At 32.1% G+C, this 21,707-nt stretch overlaps 2 protein-coding genes across 2 annotated transcripts; one reads left to right on the forward strand and one right to left on the reverse strand.

The window, feature by feature from the left end:
* Positions 1-8,868: 8,868 nt before the first annotated feature.
* LOC146942161 (zinc finger protein ZAT10-like) lies at positions 8,869-10,047 on the reverse strand. Its single transcript, XM_085756120.1, has one exon. The coding sequence runs from the start codon at positions 9,760-9,762 to the stop codon at positions 9,055-9,057; it is 708 nt and encodes a 235-aa protein (XP_085612246.1). The 5' UTR covers positions 9,763-10,047; the 3' UTR covers positions 8,869-9,054.
* Positions 10,048-17,409: 7,362 nt separating this feature from the next.
* LOC146942162 (adenine phosphoribosyltransferase 1-like) lies at positions 17,410-21,048 on the forward strand. The gene is made up of 6 exons (XM_085756126.1): positions 17,410-17,705; positions 17,821-17,931; positions 18,961-19,053; positions 19,286-19,435; positions 19,970-20,028; positions 20,739-21,048. Exons 1-6 carry the CDS (start codon positions 17,438-17,440, stop codon positions 20,796-20,798), a joined length of 741 nt encoding a protein of 246 aa, XP_085612252.1. The 5' UTR covers positions 17,410-17,437; the 3' UTR covers positions 20,799-21,048.
* Positions 21,049-21,707: the final 659 nt, after the last annotated feature.

The following is a 21,707-nucleotide window of genomic DNA, read 5'->3' on the forward strand; positions in this document are numbered from 1 at the left end:
CCTGCAGTAGAGTTGGACTCTTCAAGCCTTTGTTTTCTAAAATTTTCTTTATTAAAAATAATTGTTGGCATCTAATAACGTGACAAATATTAGTATAATTCAAGGTGAAATATATCAAAAAAAGTCTTTTTTTTTTGAAGAAAAAAAAAAGTTAACTATTTTTACCTTATTTAATGTTGTTATTCCTAACATACCGTTTTTTTTTTTGGTAGAATTCCTAAAATACATTTAATGGAGCAAGTTCTCGTACAAAATAAAAATAAAAGAAAAGGTAATCTAGCAAATACTTGAAAATAGTCTTTTTTTTTTAATTGAATTTGTCTTTTTTTCACATTTGTTGCTATTTAGATCACAACTCATAAAAAAGTGATTTATTGTCCCTAAGTTGAATCAGATAAAATATCACTTTTGAAACCTAATTTCACCTCTTTTGGCTCCAAAATTCACCATACATTAAAATTTTATTCGCCATAAAAGACATACATAGTTGTAATAACAAAACACAATCAATAAAATTTCACATATTTTTGACCAAAAATAAATAAATTTCACATATTTAAAACTATGTATGTCTTTTCTTAAAATTGATTATTTAAGAGTCCAATTTTAATATGTATAATCACAATATCTGAGTATAGAAATGCTATATTGATTGTTGATTTGACCTTGTAAAGATTTTTGTCTTATTTTTTTTTTTTTGACACAAAAAGATTTTTGTCTTATTATCACACACCTTAGTGTTATATCACAAAAGGATAATTTTTAAAAAGGTACATTTTTATATAACAGTAAGGTGTGTGATATAACAAAAGGGTAATTTTACTCATTCATATCTATTGTGTATGTTATTTTAGAAGATAATATTTTAGAATAGAATTAATGTTGTAACCTCTAAAATCACTTTTGATCGTCTAAAATTGAAGCCAAACATATGTATAATAACATAAAATAAAATATATGAGAGGGAGAAATATAAGAGAAATGCTAATTCTTGTGAATACAACATCCCCGAATGCTTCGCGAATGACGTGTCCCAAGATTTTCGATTTCTCTCCCCCGTGGAAGTGTACCTTCCCCAGAACGATCTTGTACTGCATCTTCAACTTTCACGGCCACTCCACATCACCGGTGATGAATCATGAACCACAATTATTGTCCGCCGTCTTCGACTTCCACAACCTTCCCCCAAAGCAAGGCGCAAATCACTTCGCCAGTGATGAATCCATGATTGTGGTTGTCACTAGCTGTTTTTCTCATCACATCGTCAATGTTCATTTGCTGCCGTACGTCTATGGTGTCATTCCTTAATCGATTTTATGTGCAAATTGGATAATTTTCTATTGAAAATTGAATTGATTTGTGGTTGTTCGTCGTGTGAAAAGATTAAGGCATTTTTCTCGTTCTAATGAATAAGGAATCATTGCTTTATACTGTCAATGTCATTTTAAGTTGATGCTTATGCATGAAATTGTTCTGTTCTATGAGATATAAGAAGGTTAAGCACTTCTCTCAAAAAAGAAGAAGAAGGTTAAGCACTAAATATTGTGCTTTGAGTTCTAGAAATCATTATAGGCAAGATCAAGTATAAGGGCACTTCATGATAAAGTTTTCGCTACATATAGCGGTCCTCGAAATAAAAAGTTATAAAATAAATCGGGAAAGGATGCAAGAGATATAGAGTATAAAATGATATGAGTAAAAAGAATTTTTACAAAACTCGTATAGTAAGACTTGACTTTTTATCACTAAAAAATCCAACAAAATCGTTTAAAATCACATTTGAAGAACAATCTATCAAAATTTAACAGTTACTGTACAATACAAGGTTAAAAGAATTCAAAACAGAAAAATAAACAATTAACCTAACTCTAACTAACAAACAACCAAGGAAAACTACTTCCTAATTACATCCATCCCTATACTTTGGTCTGTGGTAGACCTTCAGAGTTCTAGTGTTCGCATCGTTAATGTTATCTCTCGAACAGGTGCTGCTGAACCTGAGTTGCCTCTTCTCTAGAAGAAAAAAGGATTATTCTTAGCATAACCTTGAAATCAATTTTCAACGACCTTAAGAAAAATCATCTACAACACTGCATAAACCATCTAATCACGTAAATATTGTTGTACTTCTGTTAATGCTGACATAAGCATCTGCTTCCCCACAATGCCTTTCATAAGCCATACAAATTGATGTTTGGGTACTTCATCTCTCTAGAACAAATGACATCAAATTGACAAGACAAAAAACTTAGTATGGCAAAGCCTTGCGCCACAAACTTTAATAGTTTGTAGCACATAAGAGAGGAAAAACGACATGATAGTGATACTGGTTTGAGAAACACCTCCAATTTGTCAAATAAAGTTTGAAGTTCAATGGCTCAGTCTTGGTCAAGTTGGGGAATCAAGATAGGGAGCAAAATGTCAAAAGGCACCTGTTTACTACCATTGATTTGAATACTAGGCTGTTCATTGACTGTGGCTTGTTGATTACTCATCTGCTGCACTATGGATGGGTCCATAGAAGCGCTGTGTTATCTCCGTTGCTCTTTTAAACCAACTGCGCCGTATTCAGTAACATTAAATAAGCAGCTGAACTTAAATGGTGCCATAAGCATATGTATTAGGTTATAGGCATAAGGCATCAATTCATTTCATGATTATCTGTACTACTAAAACATTTAGAACCACATGATCAATAGAATTCAAATCATGTCATAGAAAAGATGAGGGGATCTATAAATCATATTAGGATGGTGAATATGGCTGCTTTATGACCAAGCCTTTGTTTTATCACAGTAAAGGCTAAAGGCCCATGGCTTAAACAAATTATAAGGATCGTCAAGCCAGAAATATAAAAACATTATAGGAACGGTGGTGAATATAAAGCCCCTAACCAACCCCTCGCATTCAAAGATATATTACCCTTGCAATGTATGTATTAGAGCACTACTCCACAACAACAAACAAAAATCACATAAGTAGTATGATTCTAAACTGCCTGATCACACATATAAATGATGTGTATTTAAATATATTAATGGCACTGGATTTCCTATTTCTTGATGTTTTAGACAGCAGTTTTGATGCGTACTTGGTTAGCATATTGGTTTTGTAGTACCATGTACTTTTAGCAGTGTGTTTGAAGTTTGAACGGTGTTGTCATGTGTAGAACTGAATAGTTAATATAGACACAACAAATAAAATTTAGTTGTTTGTTTACATGCTGAAGGGCTAGTAAGCTCTATGACTTCATTTGCCACTTTGTTTCTTGTGCACTTCTATAAACAAGCTGGGAATTTCAGGATTTTATTTTCATGTGTTTTACTCATGGAAGTCAAGATAACAGTGATGAGGATGCTACACAAAACAATCCTTCATACACCAACGTTGATGTCACCAACCTTCCTGATGATGTAAGTTATTTGAATTGAAGAATGAGATATTCTGGGTATTGTTTGTGTTGATATACTACTCCAATCTCAAATATAAGCACAAAGTCAAACAAAGTTTATGTGTCTGATTAAAAATTTGAACAAGATGCATCAACTTCATTTGACTTCTTTTGCTTATATCTAAAGAACAGAGGTAGGTATATTTAATTTCAGTTTGTATTTGCATAGAAGCATAGAATTAAGAATTGGTAAGTTATTTGCATAAAAGCCCCTCCCTGCCCAACCCCTGACATCCAAAGATCATAATTGATCGCTCTATTTTGAATTTTTTTTCTTTTGTAGATGGACGAAGTGACAATAATCATTGAAAACTTGGAGGAGCCGAGATTCGAACACCAGCCACAACATCGAACCTAACAATTTAAGCATTTTTGCCGATTGAGCTGCTGGGAATTGTGGATTCTATTTCCATGTTTCTAACTCACAAATCACAATGGATCCCACAAATTAATCTATAAACCATCACATTGCTATTATAATTACTTTTAGGGTCAAGTTAACCAGTGCCCGGAGCACTAGTTAAAAGAAGTCAAAAGAAGAAATTGTAAGTCAAAAAGGACACTTTTTATGTTTTTAATGCATTGATTACATAGCTTTCAATGCAAATGTTAATATTTGGTTCCTTAACCAGTGTCAGGGGCACTGGTTAACATTTGATTTCCCATTATATTTTAAACAAATTGAATGAGAAGTTTGGTGCATGAGGACCACTAATCACATACACTGGACGAAATAAATAATCAAAATTGAAAGACAATAAACATACAACGAAAACAAAGATTGACGTGAAATTGTGAAACCAGAAATTATTTTACGAAAGAGAAGCCATAAAAACATATAGGAAGATAAGAACGAAAATAGAATTCATAGATCACACATACGAAAAGCGAAAGAGGGTTGAATAGGTCGAAAATATACCAGAAAGATGCTATTTGCAAGAAACTGCGTGGTGCAATCTTTGAAGTCGAAGAAGAATGGCAGACAATAGAGGAAGTTTGAGATATGAGAAGCGAAATTATATGAGTAAATAGTCAAAGCCCCCGAAATTGCAAGGTTCATCAAATACCCTCCGTAGTTAACGAAACTTCAATTACCCCCAAAATTGCTTAACAATGATCAATTTCGTCCAGCCGTCCATTTCTGCCGTTTGAATGGTGACGTGGCCGTTATAGGGGGTAATTGACTATTTTTGTTAAAAAAAATTTGTTGTTGTCTTGGCATATTTCAACTCATATTTCAACTCATAAAAAAAAAGCCTTTGTTGTTGTCTTGGCATGCTAAAATTGAAAAGAAACAAACTAAGATGAGACAATATAAATCATCCCATTTTCCATGTCATAGCAAAGTTTTTACCAACAGGAATGCTCAACCCTCTCAAAGTTACCATCACAATCTTACTTTCACCATTTCCTTCACCTTCCAAATGCACATGTTCAGAAGTAGTAACATTCACACTTGACAAGCCAATTAGTGGTTTTCCATCTAACTCAAGTGAAGCCACTGCTCCAACACTTCCATCTAATCCCAACACAAAAATTGAATCAATAATCAAACCTTTGTCTAAAGCATCCTTAGAGATCAATCCACCTTGCTGCATCCTTAGAGATCAAACCACTGCTCCAACCTTTTTTTTATGAGTTGAAATATGAATGTTGTTTTCTAGGTGATGGTGTTACTTGTTGTTGTTTTCTAAAAAAAATATGGATTTTTTTATGAATAATGATGAAGGTGATGTTGAAGAAGATGAAGATGTGGAAGGAAGAAGAAGAAGAAAGCAAATTTTTTTTTTTTAACAAAAATAGTCAATTACCCCCCTATGACAAAAATAGTCAATTACCCTCCTATAACGGCCACGTCACCATTCAAACGACAGAAATGGACGGCTGGACGAAATTGATCATTGTTAAGCAATTTCGAGGGGTAATTGATGTTTCGTTAACTACAGGGGGTATTTGATGAACCTTGCAATTTTGGGGGGTCTTTGACTATTTACTCGAAATTATATTTTTGCTTGAAATAGCACTCCCCATATGATTTTGTTGTTTTTAAATGTATCGACTTTCACTCTAAAAAAATATATATATCGACTTTCATTTATAATTCTTTTATCCCTAAAATTAAATTATAATTCATTTTAAATATATTGACTTTTTATTTAAGAAGATAAAATTAAATTATATTAATCAAAACATATATACACTCTCCACAAAAGCAATGTTAGAGAGAAGCAAAGGATAAAAAGGAACAATTACATTAAATTAAATAGAATTTAAAAATGCAGAGAGGAAGCCAAGAAAAACGACATTAAAAGACACCTTCCAAACATAAAAGAGGATTGATCCACATGTGGTAGTTAAACTTTAAATTCATGTGTTACCTTCGGCCACCAATATGTTTGAATCTTAATTTTGTGAAAAATATGATGCAGAAGACCCAAATTTTGTTGAAAAATTCGAACATTTCTTTCTCTTTAGATTACCCAAACAGTAGAAAACCAAATCAAATTAAAACCTGTGCATAACTTTTTTGAAAATCCTCATGAGGCACCAAACTCAATAATATGGTTGAAATGTAATGTGGGTTGTATATCGGCTTTCATTTATAATTCCTTTAACCCTCAATTTTTTTACAAAAGGACAAAGGCAACTAAAAAAATAAAAAGAAAAGTGAAAACTCAATTTGATCAATTATAATTTCTTTGCGATCTAATTTAGTTTCAAACAAAAAATAATACTCCCTTCGATTTCCCTAAAAAAAAAAAAATTAATACCCCCTTCGATCTTTTTTATAGGAGACAAATAGATCAACAAAAGTTGATATATTTTGTCTATAATTAATTTGTCTCTTGTAAAAAAGACTGGATGGAGTAATTAAATTAACTTCAAAAACAAATTGCGAGGACCAAATTGAATCTCAAGAAAGGAAAGAATAGATGGGTTGAATTCAACAAAAACAACACATTAAGGCAGCTTCTTTTTCCATCTTACTAGTTTCTTATGCGCCCTACGAATTTCAGATTTTATAATTTCAATAATGTTAAAGACCCTCCAAATCCTCCAAACATACATTAAAACACCTTCAAAAATCCTTCACTTTTTTAATTTTATAATCCAAATATGGCGCACTAGAAAAAAAAAAAGAATGATGAAAAAAGAAATAACAAAAAACTAATTGGTTGATCGGTCATGAGAATGATGATCCAATCATTTTTATTAACTATGATTTTTTTTCAACAATATGTATCTCTTGAGAGAGTTTTATTTTTGTATCACCTCTTCTTGGAATTTTTTAAATTAATTTAATAATATTATTTTTGTTCCCTCTTTTGTACCAAAAAAAAAATATTTTTTTGATTGCTACAAATATTTTTTGGCATGTGAGGTGACAATCTACTTGAAATGTCATAATCATCGTAAATTATAATGTCCTTGCAACTTAATTTTTGTTTAAAATAAAAGTCACTGTATTTAATTTAATCTTATTGTTAACATGCAAACAATGTGTGATCCAAAATCCCTTAAAAAAAACGTGTGGCCCAAAAAAAACTTTACACAAAAACACTTCATTATAGCACTTTACTTTTTTTAATTATCTATTGCTTTTTGTAACAAAAGTTAAACAGCTTTATTTGGCTTGTCCTCTGTCAAATTTGAAAAATGAAAGAAAAATAGTTCTTACACAATCATTGATAATGTTGCCAAAAATTGAAATATCCTCCTTTCATTGTACTATCCATTTCGAGTCTAGCACGAAAATTACTTTAATTTCTTTAATTGCAACTCTTATATCAATCAATTGATTACCTAGGCTACAATATAGTTTCCCTTCACCGTGTGGAAGGACTATATGGTAATTGGTATGCACGTTGAAGGATTGTCCCTTATGTTATTCTCATATTCACGTCCTGTTTCGTTTAGTTTAGGAGATACCATGAAAATATGTGTCTATATTGCACATGTAAATCAACCCGGTTTTCCCCCTTTACTATAATAAAAATAATGGTCATGCTAACTTGTGGTCACACATGTCAATCAACTAAAAATAATTTTTTTAAAATTTTATGTGCATACAATTAATTAAAAGTAAAAAAAATTAATTTTAAATGTATAATTACAACAAAATATATCTACTTTTGACTCATTAATTTGTACACAAATTATCATTTTCATAAAAAAATAATTAAAGAACGTGTTATATATCTCCGTGATTTGTTGCAAAAATAATAATTTTGATTGGAAAAAATAATAATACATTAATGTCAATTAATGAGAAAAACATTTCCTCAAAAAAACAAAGAAAGAAACATTCTATTTATCAAAAAGGAAAAGAAATTATCACTACCAAAAAAAAAGGAAAAGAAATTAAAATAACAATATTGTATTTATCAAAAAGGAAAAATAATTAAATTAACAACATTCTATCATGATTCATGAATGACGCCAAATGGACCTTTTAGGGGGATTTACCCTCGGACGCGTAAGGGGTGACGGATTCTAAAGCTTGAAATTAGCACACCGGTTCATTTAATTTAACGCGAATCCAACCCCACCAATCCACCATCAGGGCTTGACATTTACCAACTAAAACACGCATTTTCCTTTTCTTACCATTTTTATTTAATGTCACATACCGCGTGGAATTGCGATTTGGCAATTTCTCAAAATAAACGTGAGCACTTTAGAGTTGGAAACAAGTTAGTAACAGTAGTAAAATTACACGGAATCAAACCAAAATTTACAATCCAGTCCACGTGCATGGTAATAGTTAGAAATTTTCAATTGTTATCTCCAACATCACAAAACTATTTAAGGAAGTTTCCCATTCATTTTAGTTCATTCACATAAGGAATGAATCCAAAATTTCGGCCTTAAAAATCCCTTGCCTTAATTAGAACTATTCAATGACGCGTCACAAGACTAGCCAAATACACACAATGTGAATGAATGCTATAAAAAATAAAAACATATCAGGATGAGTAAATACCACGTGTGTCTTTATCATCCCAGCTTGTACAAAAAAACCAAATCCAATTCATCGTTCTTATCCTCACATCAAACACGACACATACTCTTTGTTTCACCCATGTCATCCACTCACACCCCAATCCTTTAACCCCTCCTCTCAATCTTAATCATTAAGACACTAAATATATGCTTTTATTATTTTCATAAATGAGGAAATGCCACTACTATAGTAGTGTCCATTGTGACAACAGTAATAACCGTCACTCACGCGATTTTAACTAAATTAATATGTTTTACTTATGAGACTTAATCAATAAGATATTATTATTGCACCGATCACGCGTATATTCTAAATTATGATTTTTTTTTGAAGGAATATTCTAAATTATGATAGACATAATACAAGCATCAATCATATACGAACAAATTCGATAAATTTCCACAAAATTAAATTAAAAAAAATCAATCAATTGAATTGAATTTCCATTGTCTACAACCGTCTAAATTCTAAAACCAATCCCAATTTGTATGTACAGAACAAATTGATCCGAAATAATTGAAAGAAAAAAGAAAATAACTATGCCCTAAGCGATAATAATTATTAATAATAATAACAATAAAATTGGATCTATTATTGATCAGTAATGAGAAGGAATTTCCAGCTTGAAAAGACAGGGCTTCTTTGCAGCAGGTAAAGGACTAGAAACCTCGTCATCCACGAAAAACTTCTTTGAAAAGTCCGGAAAAGCCGGGAGGTTAAGATCAAAATCACGGTGGTGGCTGTGTGACGATCCAACTCCTTCAGAGGCAGTTACAGCGCTACTTCCAGCACCGGCACCGGCACCAACGCTGCCTTCGTAGTGACAACGCTTGTGTCCTCCCAAAGCCTGTCCAGTAGGGAAGGATTTGTGACAGATGGAACACTCATGAGTCTTGTTCTTACCGTTGGAAGCAGAGCTGGTAGTCACGGCGGATGAAGTGGTGGTGGTCTGATCTTCAGCGGTGGTTGCGGACATAACAGCTTTCCGGTGACTGGCTTTGTGTCCACCTAGGGCTTGATAAGATGAGAAAGCTTTGTTGCAGACTGAGCATTTGTGACTGAGTTTAACGGTGGTTAGCGGAGTCGGCACTGATTCAGTCTTGTTGCCGTTGTTGTTACCGCTGCGAGCAAGCATGATGAGACAAAGAGCGAGATACTCTTCTTCAGTGCATGAAGATTGATCCATGCGAGAACGCTTTGATCGTTTACCTTTCGTCCACGGTGTTTCAAGATAACTCAGATTTGGTTCCTCAAAGGGTGTGAAAGGAGTAGCAGTGGTGGGTGAGTTAAGTGCTTCCATAGCCATATGATGAAAAGAAGAACACTCGAGAAGAGTTAGTTAGCGTTACGCAAGTGAAAGTAGAAGCAAAAGGCAAAAGGAGGTTTTGAGAGAGAAGTGGTTTTTTTTTTTTTGTTGGAGTGTGATAGTGAAGAATGGATGTGGTGTGGTGGGTTTATATATAATGAGAGGAGATGAGAATTGGAGAGGAAGTTACTTGACAGATGCCGAGAAAGTAGGCGCAATGGTGCACTTGAAATATAAAATTACTTAATTAAGAAGATTATTACATGTGGAGAAGATTGGAGCACGTGTTTTACTCGCATGTGTGTGTGTGTTATAATAGGAGTAGTTTTTTTGTCGCCAGTAGTAGTGGACCTTAAGTTCAGTCAAATAAGGTGTTGTTGTACCAACTAAGTTTTTTTTTTTTTTTGTTAAAACGAGTAAGATATTTTTTATTTGACTAAAAAGAAGTTGAGATTAGATAGTAGAAGAGTGTACAAATGAGAGGGAAAGTAAGGAAGACTGACTCCACGTTCAAAAGTCAAAATAGGTGAAAAGTACAATAAGGATTTTTCTTTGTTTATGTTTATTGTTTTTTTAACTTAAACATGATTAGGGAAGTTGGTCCGAAACAGTGTTTGTCAACAGCAGCCGGTAGGGTAGTATGTATGTGTGAACTAGCCACCAACGACTTTTCTTAGTCAATGTCATAGTAGCCGACTTTTAATGTATACCTTGTACTAAAATGCAATTGCAATGTATACATACTATGTTTCCATTTGGTTCCATATGGCAACTTGGAAAGTGAGTGAGTGATCATTCATGCATTGTTCATTTGGAGGCATGCATTATACAATATGTATCGCAAATTGCAATTCAGATTAATACAAAAAAAAGTTTAAAATTGAAAACAAATTGGGGGCGTCGCCATATGGATTGTCATGATTTTTGGGGTGATAGAGATGAAACCGGCGAGATTACATTCATGAGTGATTTTTCTTGTAACAAACAAGCATCAGCAACAGCAGGTGGGTGGGTATTTATGATCTTTTCTAATTGATTAATAGCTACTACCTAATTAACTACTACCTCCGTCCCGGTATAATTGACCTACTTTGGTTTTTCACACAGATTAAGAAAAGTGTATAAATAAAGGGGAAAGTGGAATATATTGTATTGGGAATGATAAAAGTAGTACTCCCTCCGTTTCAAAATGAGTGTCGCTTTAGCCAAAAAAAATTGTTTCAAAATGAGTGTCGCTTTCAGTTTCCAATGCAATAATAACTTTTTCTTTTCAATTGTACCCTCCAATTAATACTCTGCACACTACTTCCAAAGTATTACTTTTAAAACTAACCAATAGTTAATAAGGATAATTTGGTAAAATAACCATTCTCTTTCTCTTAATCATTGCATTTCTTAATATGTGTGTAAACACCTAAAACGACACTCATTTTGAAATGGAGGGAGTATTATTTAGTGTTATGTTGTATTGGAAATGATGAAAGTTGTATTGAAAATTGAAATGGATCAGTTATTTTGGGACACTTTTTTTTAGAAAATGGGTTAGTTATTCCGGGACGGAGGGAGTACTAGTTTCTAGCTTCCTTGAAAACTTAGATTCATACCTTAACTCACACTTGTTGTAAGGGAAACTACAAAGTTTCAGAGTGGTTTTTTATTTTGAAATTTTTAACAATGAAAAACAATATATGAGATCTAAAACAAATTTTAAAATATGATATTTTTTTGTCTACTTATGAGGTTTTTTTTTTGTCTACATGAGGTTTTTTTTCCATAAAAACTTAAGACAACTGAATTTTTGTTGGTGGATCTAATCCTAAAATTTTAGTAGTCGTGCCTTTAAATTCAACCATGATGTCACATATGCCTCATGGAATTATAGGTTTCACGTAGGAAAAGTAGTCTACCTATGTGTCGAATTGAAGAAAATATGAATTTATTAAGATCGCTAAAGAAGAGAAAATAAAATCGTATTATTTCTTTTGTCAAAAAAAATTGTATTATATTTGAGGGACTAAAATTGGTTTAACTTTTTTATTTTTTCAGATTTTCCAATATAGTGTTACTTTTTTTTTTAGCATAAGTAAATTTAATGCACTTCATTCAAAATCAAAGAGTATATAGTAGATGGTACATCATAAAAAAATACAGAGACTTATTGTGGGATAAAGATGCTCTAACAATACTATGAAGTGTAGGATAAAGATGCTCTAACAATATTATGAACAACTTTATTTGATTGTCTCATAATGAACGACACTGCAAAATCGGAATTATTAGTCAGAAGACTACAACACATGAAACGAGGTAACCCAATTCATTGGTGGGAACAATTGGTGAAGTGAGGACTTCAGCTAAGGTATTACAATCTCTTTTAAACAATACATTATGCCATCCATTTGATATTGCCACACTAAGAGATTCCGGAAAAGAAATAGATTCAGCTTCTAGAACAGAGAGAGGATAGTAAGTAACCAAATTTACATTTTAAAAGCTATCTGCAAAAATCACTAAAGCACATACCACATCCCACGATTGTATTGTTGTTAAACAATGCCACATCTATGTTGCATTTTTTTCTACCCATTAGTGGTTTCACCCAAGAAGTGGAATGCTCCGTATTGAACCTCTGAATTTTTGCACGTTGCAAACAACTCCACTCTTGTAGTGTGTCTTTTGCTCTAGAAAGGAGGAAAATGGAGGAAGTATCCATGGCTTCCCAAAGCTTTGAGTTGCGGCTCTTCTATAAACTCCAAAAAAGCATCGCAGCTAGATGTTGTTGGGAAGATAACATGTCAAACAAATCAAACAACAACGTAGTAAAATCATTCGCCAGAAGGAGAAGCTCACATATTAGATTTTTTAAGCTTATTATGTCCAAACATCCTGCAGCTTTGGAACAAACAAAGAATGTATGCATGTGTATTTCCGCTAATGGTGTTATTGTTATTTTTTTTCTTCCTTTTATTACAATATGATCAAAGTCTGGGAAGAAAAAAATATATCTCACGTTCTTCATTTCTCAAGATATTTTCACACCAACATTCATTGTGGTTTAGTTAAACACGGTTCCAAGAAAATCAACGCCTTAGGCGATAGAAGTTTCTGGATGGAGAAGGTGCATCGTGCAAGTAAAAAAGTCAATTTCTTTGTTTGAAATAATTTTTACTATTTTTTAGTTTTGACTTGCAAACAATTGGAAATTTAACCGATGGATAAGGTTAGGAAACAACTACGAAGTTTATATTCTTTTGAATTCTTGAAGTCATGATAGTCTAGAAACTGGTAATGCTATTTGGATCTTAGAGCCTAACCTGGAGGCAAAGCTTATCAAAGAAAAACCAGGCAAAACATCCTATTTGACACGTGCACATGTCGAACCATTTTTATGCAATGTTTGTATTGACCCTACTAATTGTGATGAACTGATGATCCATTTGAACCGTTATTTTATTTGTTGGATTTTAACATACATTTTCTATCTAAAGTCTAAAAACATTTGGTTTATGGATATTATCACTTATAAAAGTTCAACTTGTACATTTTGTCAAAAAAAAAAAAGTTCAACTTGTACATTTTTACTTATAATTTACATTGTTACATAAAACTTGAACCCATTTTAGTTTTAGATGTGGTCCATTTTTCATTTAAATCATAAGTATATTTTCACAAACAAGTTGCGCAAGCCTGCTTTTAGTTACAGTCTTACATTTAATATTTTACTGTATTTGTAATTTGTAGTTATTCTAATATGTCGATAATATGAATATGATTGCAGTCATCGAAAAGAATAGCATAAGCAGCGGCAAACCATTTTTTACGAGGGGCCAGGTCAACTCTTAAAAAATTAATGAGATGAAATATATTTTATATATTGTCTTGACAATTTTTATTGTTAACAAAATTCTATTTGGAGTCATTTAAATGATTAAAAGTGTTGAAGTAAGATGAAATAAATCTATCAAACAAGTGGATATTTTTTTACTTTCCTTTTCTATTAGTTTTTGATAAATAAACTAATTTGTGGTAGCTAAATATGTATTATTTGGATAGTTACTTACACATTATACTAAATTATTCAAATAAAAAATATTTTTTGGATAAAGGTAGAGCAAAGCTTCGCCCCTAGGCATAAGTCTCCATTGCATTAAAAATTGCTTAGATAATTGGTGTATAAAAATTAAAAACAACAATATACTATCCTCCTTGCATCAAATATTTTTTGTTTTGTTTTGAAAGATAGATATTAGAACTATCAAATTACTATTGCATCAAATGTGAATTACAAAAGATTGAGATTTTTGCATGTATCCTTTGACTGCATCAATTACATATGCTCCAAATTGCGTCCATAAAAATAAGATGTTTCAATAACTTTGATTATGTAAAATATTCTAAGAAAATAAAATTATAATGTCCAATGGATAAAAATATCTCACTTGCCTGTTAAAGATTCTCAAACATCTCTTTGTTGACAACGTTGGTTGTTATCTTTAATGCTTGTTTCTCTTGATCATGAGTTAGAATTTTCAATCCTTTCCTCTTTTTCACTCTTGAAAGTGTCAGACAATGTTAACCATGACTCTACACGAATCTACAGATATATAGACCAACATTATCAAGCGTTTGACCTTGATATTTGTTAATTGTCAAAGCATATCATACAGTAATTGAGAATTTTTTTCGATTGAATCTGAAAGGTTGTGGTGATTATGAAGGTGACATTGACATTCTTAGAATGTAGCAACATTTCCACCAAATTTTTCAGTCATTATTTTAACCTCATGACCATTGCATAACTTAATTTGTATTCCTCAAGAGCATGACCGGTGCTCCGATATTCAATATAATCTTCTGATAGAGTTTAAAAATTATGGTGTGGGTATTTGTAAATCGTGGTTCATTTCAGTTTTATCAACTAAGTTAGAACTGAGACATCCCATTTCTTCAACTAATGCTTTGGTTGAGTTCAAACACTAGCATACCCAATTGAACCACTTGAACGGAAACAGTTTAATCCACATCAGACCACACAAGTCACCTGATGTAACTCGCTTGTTAGCGCATTTGGACCACACAGGTCGAGCGATTATAATCATAATGGGATAGGTGAATTATGCTCAAACCTGCTAAATGGAAGTCGCCATTTCCCTCAATCTAAAACTCACCTCATAAAATATGTGTATCTTACTTAAACGACGATTCAAATTAATGGATCCATGATAAATCAATCTTTCCATGAGCCTATTTTAAACGGACTCGACATCAGCTGCCATAAATCCTAAAATTTTAAAAATATATGAAAATTTGAAATAACATTTAAAGTATTCAAGATTAAAAAAAAAACTATTGATACACAATAGACAAAAATAAAATAAAATAAACAGGAGCAGCCAATTATCTAATTAAGGATCAATGTCACAAAATGTTAGTTGTCGCATAAGGGATATTGCAATTGCGTGAGAAAAAACAAAACAGAATATATTTTTGAGTTACTTTAAAAAAGAAACAACTTAATATAACATTAAAAACATTAGCACCAACTTTTAAAGTCAGCTTGACCCGGTTTTTTTAAGATATAGAAGCCGCTTTAAACCTAAAGTTAGTATCAAGAACTTTTGAAATAAAACTAGACTTTTGACCCGTGCGTCGCACGGGTTTTCTCGACTATAATAGAGACCAATAAAAAATCTTTAAACCGTAAGATCAATGATATTGTAGAAAATATTTTCTTCAAAAAAAAAAGGCAAGAGGATAGGAATGAAATTAGTGTGCAACACATTTTTTTAGATGGAATTTGTTAGGTTAAATAATTGCAAACCTAATAAAGCAAATGAGCGGAAAAAAATTAGGTTAAGTTGCTGCAGACGTAACAAAATTATAAATAAGGATAAGGATGTCAAAAACAAAAGGCATGAAATTAAAAAAAAAAGTGTAAAATTCTTGATAAAAAAAAAGTATAAAATATAAAGATCATACATGATCATTAATATGGTAGAAAATATTTTCTTCAAAAAAAAAAACCAAGAGGATAGGAATGAAATTGGTGTCCAAGGAAAAAAATTAGGTTAAATTGCTGCAGACGTAACAAAATTAATAAATAAGGATAAGGATGTCAAAAACAAAAGGCATGAAATTAAAAAAAAGTGTAAAATTCTTGACAAAAAAAAAAAGTATAAAATAGAAGGATCATACGTGATCATTAATATGGTAGAAAATATTTTCTTCAAAAAAAAAAAAGCAAGAGGATAGGAATGAAATTGGTGTGCAATGCATTTTTTTAGATGGAATTTGTTAGGTTAAATAATTGCAAACCTAATAAAGCAAATGAGCGGGAAAAAATTAGGGTTAAGTTGCTGCAGACGTAACAAAATTAATAAATAAGGATTAGGGTCATGCTAACCGGTGCCCTCTATTACTATAAAAGGAAACTGTTTTGGACTTTTTATAAATTAATTACATAATTTAAATGCATTAACTACTACTCCCTCCGTTTCAAAATGAGTGTTGCTTTAACAAAAAAAAAATTGTTTCAAAATGAATGTCACTTTCAGTTTCCAATGCAATAATAAATTTTTCTTTTCAATTGTACCTTCCAATTAATACTCTGCACACTACTTGTAAAGTATTACTTTTAAAACTAACCAATAGTTAATAAGGATAATTTGGTAAAATAACCATTCTCTTTCTTTTAATCATTGCATTTCTTAATATGTGTGTAAACACCTAAAACGACACTCATTTTGAAACGGATGGAGTATATCATTTCCATTTTAGTATGCTTAACCAGTGTCCCAGGGCACCAATTAGGATTTCCCATAAATTAAAGTTGTTTGGTAAACGTTGGTTTATCCATTTCAATTTTTTTAGGTTAAAATGTGTTTGATAGAGTCTTTAGCAATGATATGTTTAGAGTGAATTATACGGTTGATGTATAAAAGTGAGGTATAAAATAGAAAATTAATCAATGTAAACAAGAATTGAAGAGTTAACCATATGAAAAAGCTACGAAAAGTTGTCTAAAAATAACTCTCAATCTCTTAGTTAGAAGCTCATTTACATAAGTAATCAAGTTCTTTTTTAACTAGTACTTTTCAAAATTATTGTTTGGCCTAACTTCTCCCTTTAAAAAAAAGACGAGGCAAATAAAAATTACGCGAAACAATACCTTAATATATAAAGGATCAAAATAAAATAAGCCAAACAATTAATTGAACCATTTTTCCAGAGGTAATTAAACCATGTTATTTATTAATTTACGTTTATAGGTTCATCTATTACTTATAAATTGAATCTTGATATTTAATAATTTAGAGATTAATATTTAAATACTTTAAAAACACATAAATTATTTTTTGTTTATCTATCATAATAATATATATAATTTTTTTTCTATTAAAAAGTCATTATTTTCTTAAATTGTTTTTTCATCATGCACTCTATTAAGTAAAATAAAAAATTGTAATTTTATCTTCAGTGTTAATTCTCCAATTTTTATGATAAAAGTTGAATTAGTAATTCAAGGTTCAAAAATAGTTAAGTAAAATCCGATAAAAAAATTATCCTAAATTCTTCTAAAAATATTATTATGCATAGATAGATTATAAGGAAAGTGATGATATATTGGTAATTTAATGGTATAATGACAAGAAAGTTAAAGTGAGGTAATAAGAGAATGCAAACAAGTAGGCTTTTGTTGTGTTCTTCCTCCTCCTCCTCCTCAAATCAGTTGTTGTTTGGTTCAGCCGTCACTCCAACTCTTCCCTCTTGTCTTAGATTCCCATCACTCTCTTTAACGATCACTAATTCAACTTTTTCTTCGATTCGCCTCAAACCCATCCGCTCCACTTCTTCTTCACAAATGGCTTCAAAGGATTCTCAAGATCCTCGTATTGCTAGAATTTCATCTTCGATCCGTATCATCCCCGATTTTCCCAAGCCAGGTTAATACTTTTCTCTTCTCTTTTTCCTGATCTATAGATTTATTTTTATTTATTTATTTTTTATGCTGTATGAAATTTCATATGCTTCATTTTTTTTCTTTCTTCCCAATGTTAGGGATTATGTTTCAAGACATAACCACACTACTTTTGGATACAAAGGCTTTCAAAGATACCATTGATTTGTTTGTTGAGAGGTACAGAGATCAAAACATTTCTGTTGTCGCAGGTATTCTTCAATCAATTCTACCCTATTTCATGTTTCTGTTTGCTTAGTCTTTGTGAATTTATCTTGTAATGTTTTTACCATTCCCCTAAACATTTTTATTTTTACATCAGGGCAAGGGAAATTGAAGTTCCTGTCAATCATTTAAGAGTGGAAATTTCTTTAAAACAACTTAAATTAAGTGTATAAGTACAACAAAGTGATTTTAGTAGAAGGTGGAGGAATATTATGTTGAACTTTTGATATTATGAGAATGATGGGTCTCATCCACTTTTTATTGTCTATTTCTAATCTGCAATTTGTGATAAATGGTTTCAAACAATGCTTACTGAAATGTCTCCTGGACATGAGGTTTAAATATACAGTCAGAAACTAAGCTTAAGCTTTAACTAACATTAACTTATATTGAAGTTGTATTGGTGTATGTATATATGTAGTTGGGTATCCTCATCCCTTGAGCTAGCTTTTGGGATGAATCCAAGCCCAATTAACATGGTATCAGAGCCTATCGATTGTGCCACCTGCCATTTAGTGCATGAGGCATGTATTGGGAAAAAACCCAAGTCCCACATAGAAAAATATATAAGGTCTGACAAGAGTTTATAAAGCTTGAGCAGCCACCTTACAAGCCGGTTTTCTAAGGATGAGTTATGCACAATACAAAAACCTGATATGGTATTAGAGCCAGGTTAAGGATTGCAATGTGGGAATTGAATCTAGGACCCATGCTAGGTGTGAAGGTGAGTATTGAAGTTGTACTGGAGTGCCACATTGCTCGGGTTCCTGGACTCTTGGATGTATGTATATATGTGGTTGGGCAGCTTTTGGGATGAGATCCAATCCCATTTAACAATTGTTACAACCGATTTGATTACATTCTGTTATAGCTTAACAGTAGCTTAGCTACTCTATTCTCTGATAGATTATAATTCTAGATGCTTCGTTTTCTTTTAGTTTTGCTGTTTTTTAATCTTCTCAAATTAAGTTACTATTTTGGTCTAATCTGATGGTTTCATTTATGACATAATGCAGGCGTTGAAGCAAGAGGCTTTATTTTTGGCCCACCGATTGCTTTGGCGATTGGAGCAAAATTTGTTCCAATGAGGAAACCCAAAAAATTGCCAGGTATATGCTTTGCACAATTGTCTTTTATATTCATTTTATGCATATAACCTATTCAAAACTCCCAATATATCAGATTATTTTGGTTTGAGGTCTTCGAACCTCCTTATTTCATATGACGTTCCAATTTAAAGTATTGAGCTTCACTATGCTAATGTTGATAGCAATTGCAGTTTCTGTGATTGGGGAAAATATCTGATTTGTTTGAATGGTTGTGTTTCAATTATTCTTTCAGGAGAGGTTATCTCAGAAGAGTATTCTTTGGAGTATGGAACTGACAAAATAGAAATGCACGTAGGGGCTGTACAAACTGGAGAAAGAGCCTTAGTCATAGATGATCTTATAGCCACTGGTGGAACCTTATGTGCTGCGATTAAACTACTAGGTAAACTGGTCAATATGAATGCTTTATTGGAAAAGAAAAATCCATTAACGTGAATGTAGGGTAGATTAATTCTTCTTTTTAACAGCCATGCATAAGTTGGAGGGAGCCTACACCCCTTTCCTTGTTTAGTTTCATATGATGGATCTAATCTCTTTTAAGATAAGTGCTGTGGGCAGGATGGTTTGATGTATATTATATTCAAAGATGATTCACATTCTGTTTGCGGATTAAATGAATAAAAAAAGACCATCCTATCACAGTTCAAAGATTTCATTATTTTTTTCTTCTTTCTATTTATTTATTTATACATTCAGACATATACTGCATGCATGATGTTCCATTACTGTGGAGACAATTGGATGCTTCACTTCTGGTGATGAACCTAATCGTATCATTTGATCTACCACTATAAGTCTATAACTGTTTTTTGAAGTAACTGTTTTATTGGGATGCACATTTTATGCTATGTTTATGCTTAACTTCATTATTTCAATATATTCTCAGCTGTCCTGTTTTATTTTCTCTTTGTTGCAGAACGTGTTGGGGTGACTGTTGTTGAGTGCGCTTGTGTGATTGAATTACCAGAATTAAAGGTACAAGTACAACCTTACATATTTGTAGTTCCTTGGCTAGTTGTTTGGCTCAATTTATTCCTTACACATGATATTTTTTTTAGCTTTTCACAGTCTGCAAAGTAATTTGTGCGCTGAGCCCATTTTCTCGTATACGCACCACCTAATAAGATTTTTCCAATCTGACTAGATTTTATCAGTTTAGTTCCCAAACTGAATATGCATTATGTCTAACCAAGAATGTCTCATTAGTCTCTTATGTTCCTTGATTCTGAAATGGAAAAAGGCAACAAAGACATTTTTTGGACTTTGGAGTTCAACACTCATCAATAGTAGGATTGATTGGTGCTCTCTTTCGCTGATCTAACATGTTTGTTTTTAAAAATATAGTACTAGTGCAAATCACCGCATGAACTCCTCTCTACTGGTAATTTCCTTACATGGGTTGTTAGAGTTTTGCACCCTTGAAGTGTTGCTCTTATTATTGATAACACATGTCCATGTAGGTTTTTTCTTTTAACTTTTATTTATTTAATTAAAAGAAAGGACGTAGCTTCTACATTCACCACGTATTCTTGACTGTACTAAAGTATGTAACTAGGATGGATTGTAACTATAGTTTATCTTGGCTTTTGACTACTTCAAATCACATGAATACTTTGAGTACCAAATGTGTGTGCTGCAGCTGAAAATTCATTGCTAACTGTTTTCCTGCTTTTGGTTTATTTCAGGGGCGAGCAAAGCTGGGCGGCAAGCCGTTGTTCGTCTTAGTTGAAGGAGAAGGAGCCTGATATTTGTTGCTGTGATTATGTTCTAGTTATTGACCATTTGAGTTGGCTCTTTTTTTGAGCATTATTGGTGACTTTAGATGGGATTAACTGCTGAAAGCTCGACTGTTTGTGAGCTCAGTTCACATTAAGGGCTATTTTAAAAATAAAAATATATGTTTTTTATTAAAAGAATCAACAGACAGGTCAGGCTCGAACTGTATGTAACATTATTCTATTTTATAATATTGAAGACTTAATTGTTTGCTTGCCATTTGGTGGCTTAAGATCCCTATGTTATGGGTTTACTTTAATGATGAGGTGTAATGAGCATACAACATGGATGGATGCACCACCGGTGATAAAAAAATTGTGCGCGAATGAACCACCAGTGTTATTTGATATATGCTATATCAATTTTGATCTTGCTTTGTGTCTTCTTCCCTAACCAAATTGGCTGTTGGCATCGTTCCATCCTCTTAAACCGTACTGTGATTAAGGTTCTGATTGTGAGTTTGGAGGGAATGGGCAGGCAAGGCTTTTGCGGGTATGTAGAAAAAGTCTTTCATCTTGTTTAGACTAATTTTTTTAGAGAATGATAAATGAATGTTTATGATTTATGTATTTTTTATTTTGCGAGTATTATAACAACAAAGGTTTTAATTTAAAGAATTTATCTAAGCTCTCCAAAATCTTTTTACAATACAATTTTTGAATTCCTCAATTTTGAAGGGATTTTGTATTATGAAGAGAAAAAAACCACTCAAAACTATCCTCTCCCAAAACCCGCCTGCCACTTTTCCATTTTCCTCTCTTTGTTTTTCTTCAAACCGAGTCTACATATCTGTTGAGAATGTCTTAAGGAAAACATGTTTCATACTTGATATCAAAAGAAGTGGTTGAAACTTGAACACAAATAAAAAAGAGACTTAC

Source organism: Medicago sativa, chromosome 3, assembly GCF_051527215.1.
Source record: "Medicago sativa cultivar Bolivia chromosome 3, Bolivia_mono, whole genome shotgun sequence".
Classification (NCBI taxonomy): Eukaryota; Viridiplantae; Streptophyta; class Magnoliopsida; order Fabales; family Fabaceae; genus Medicago; species Medicago sativa.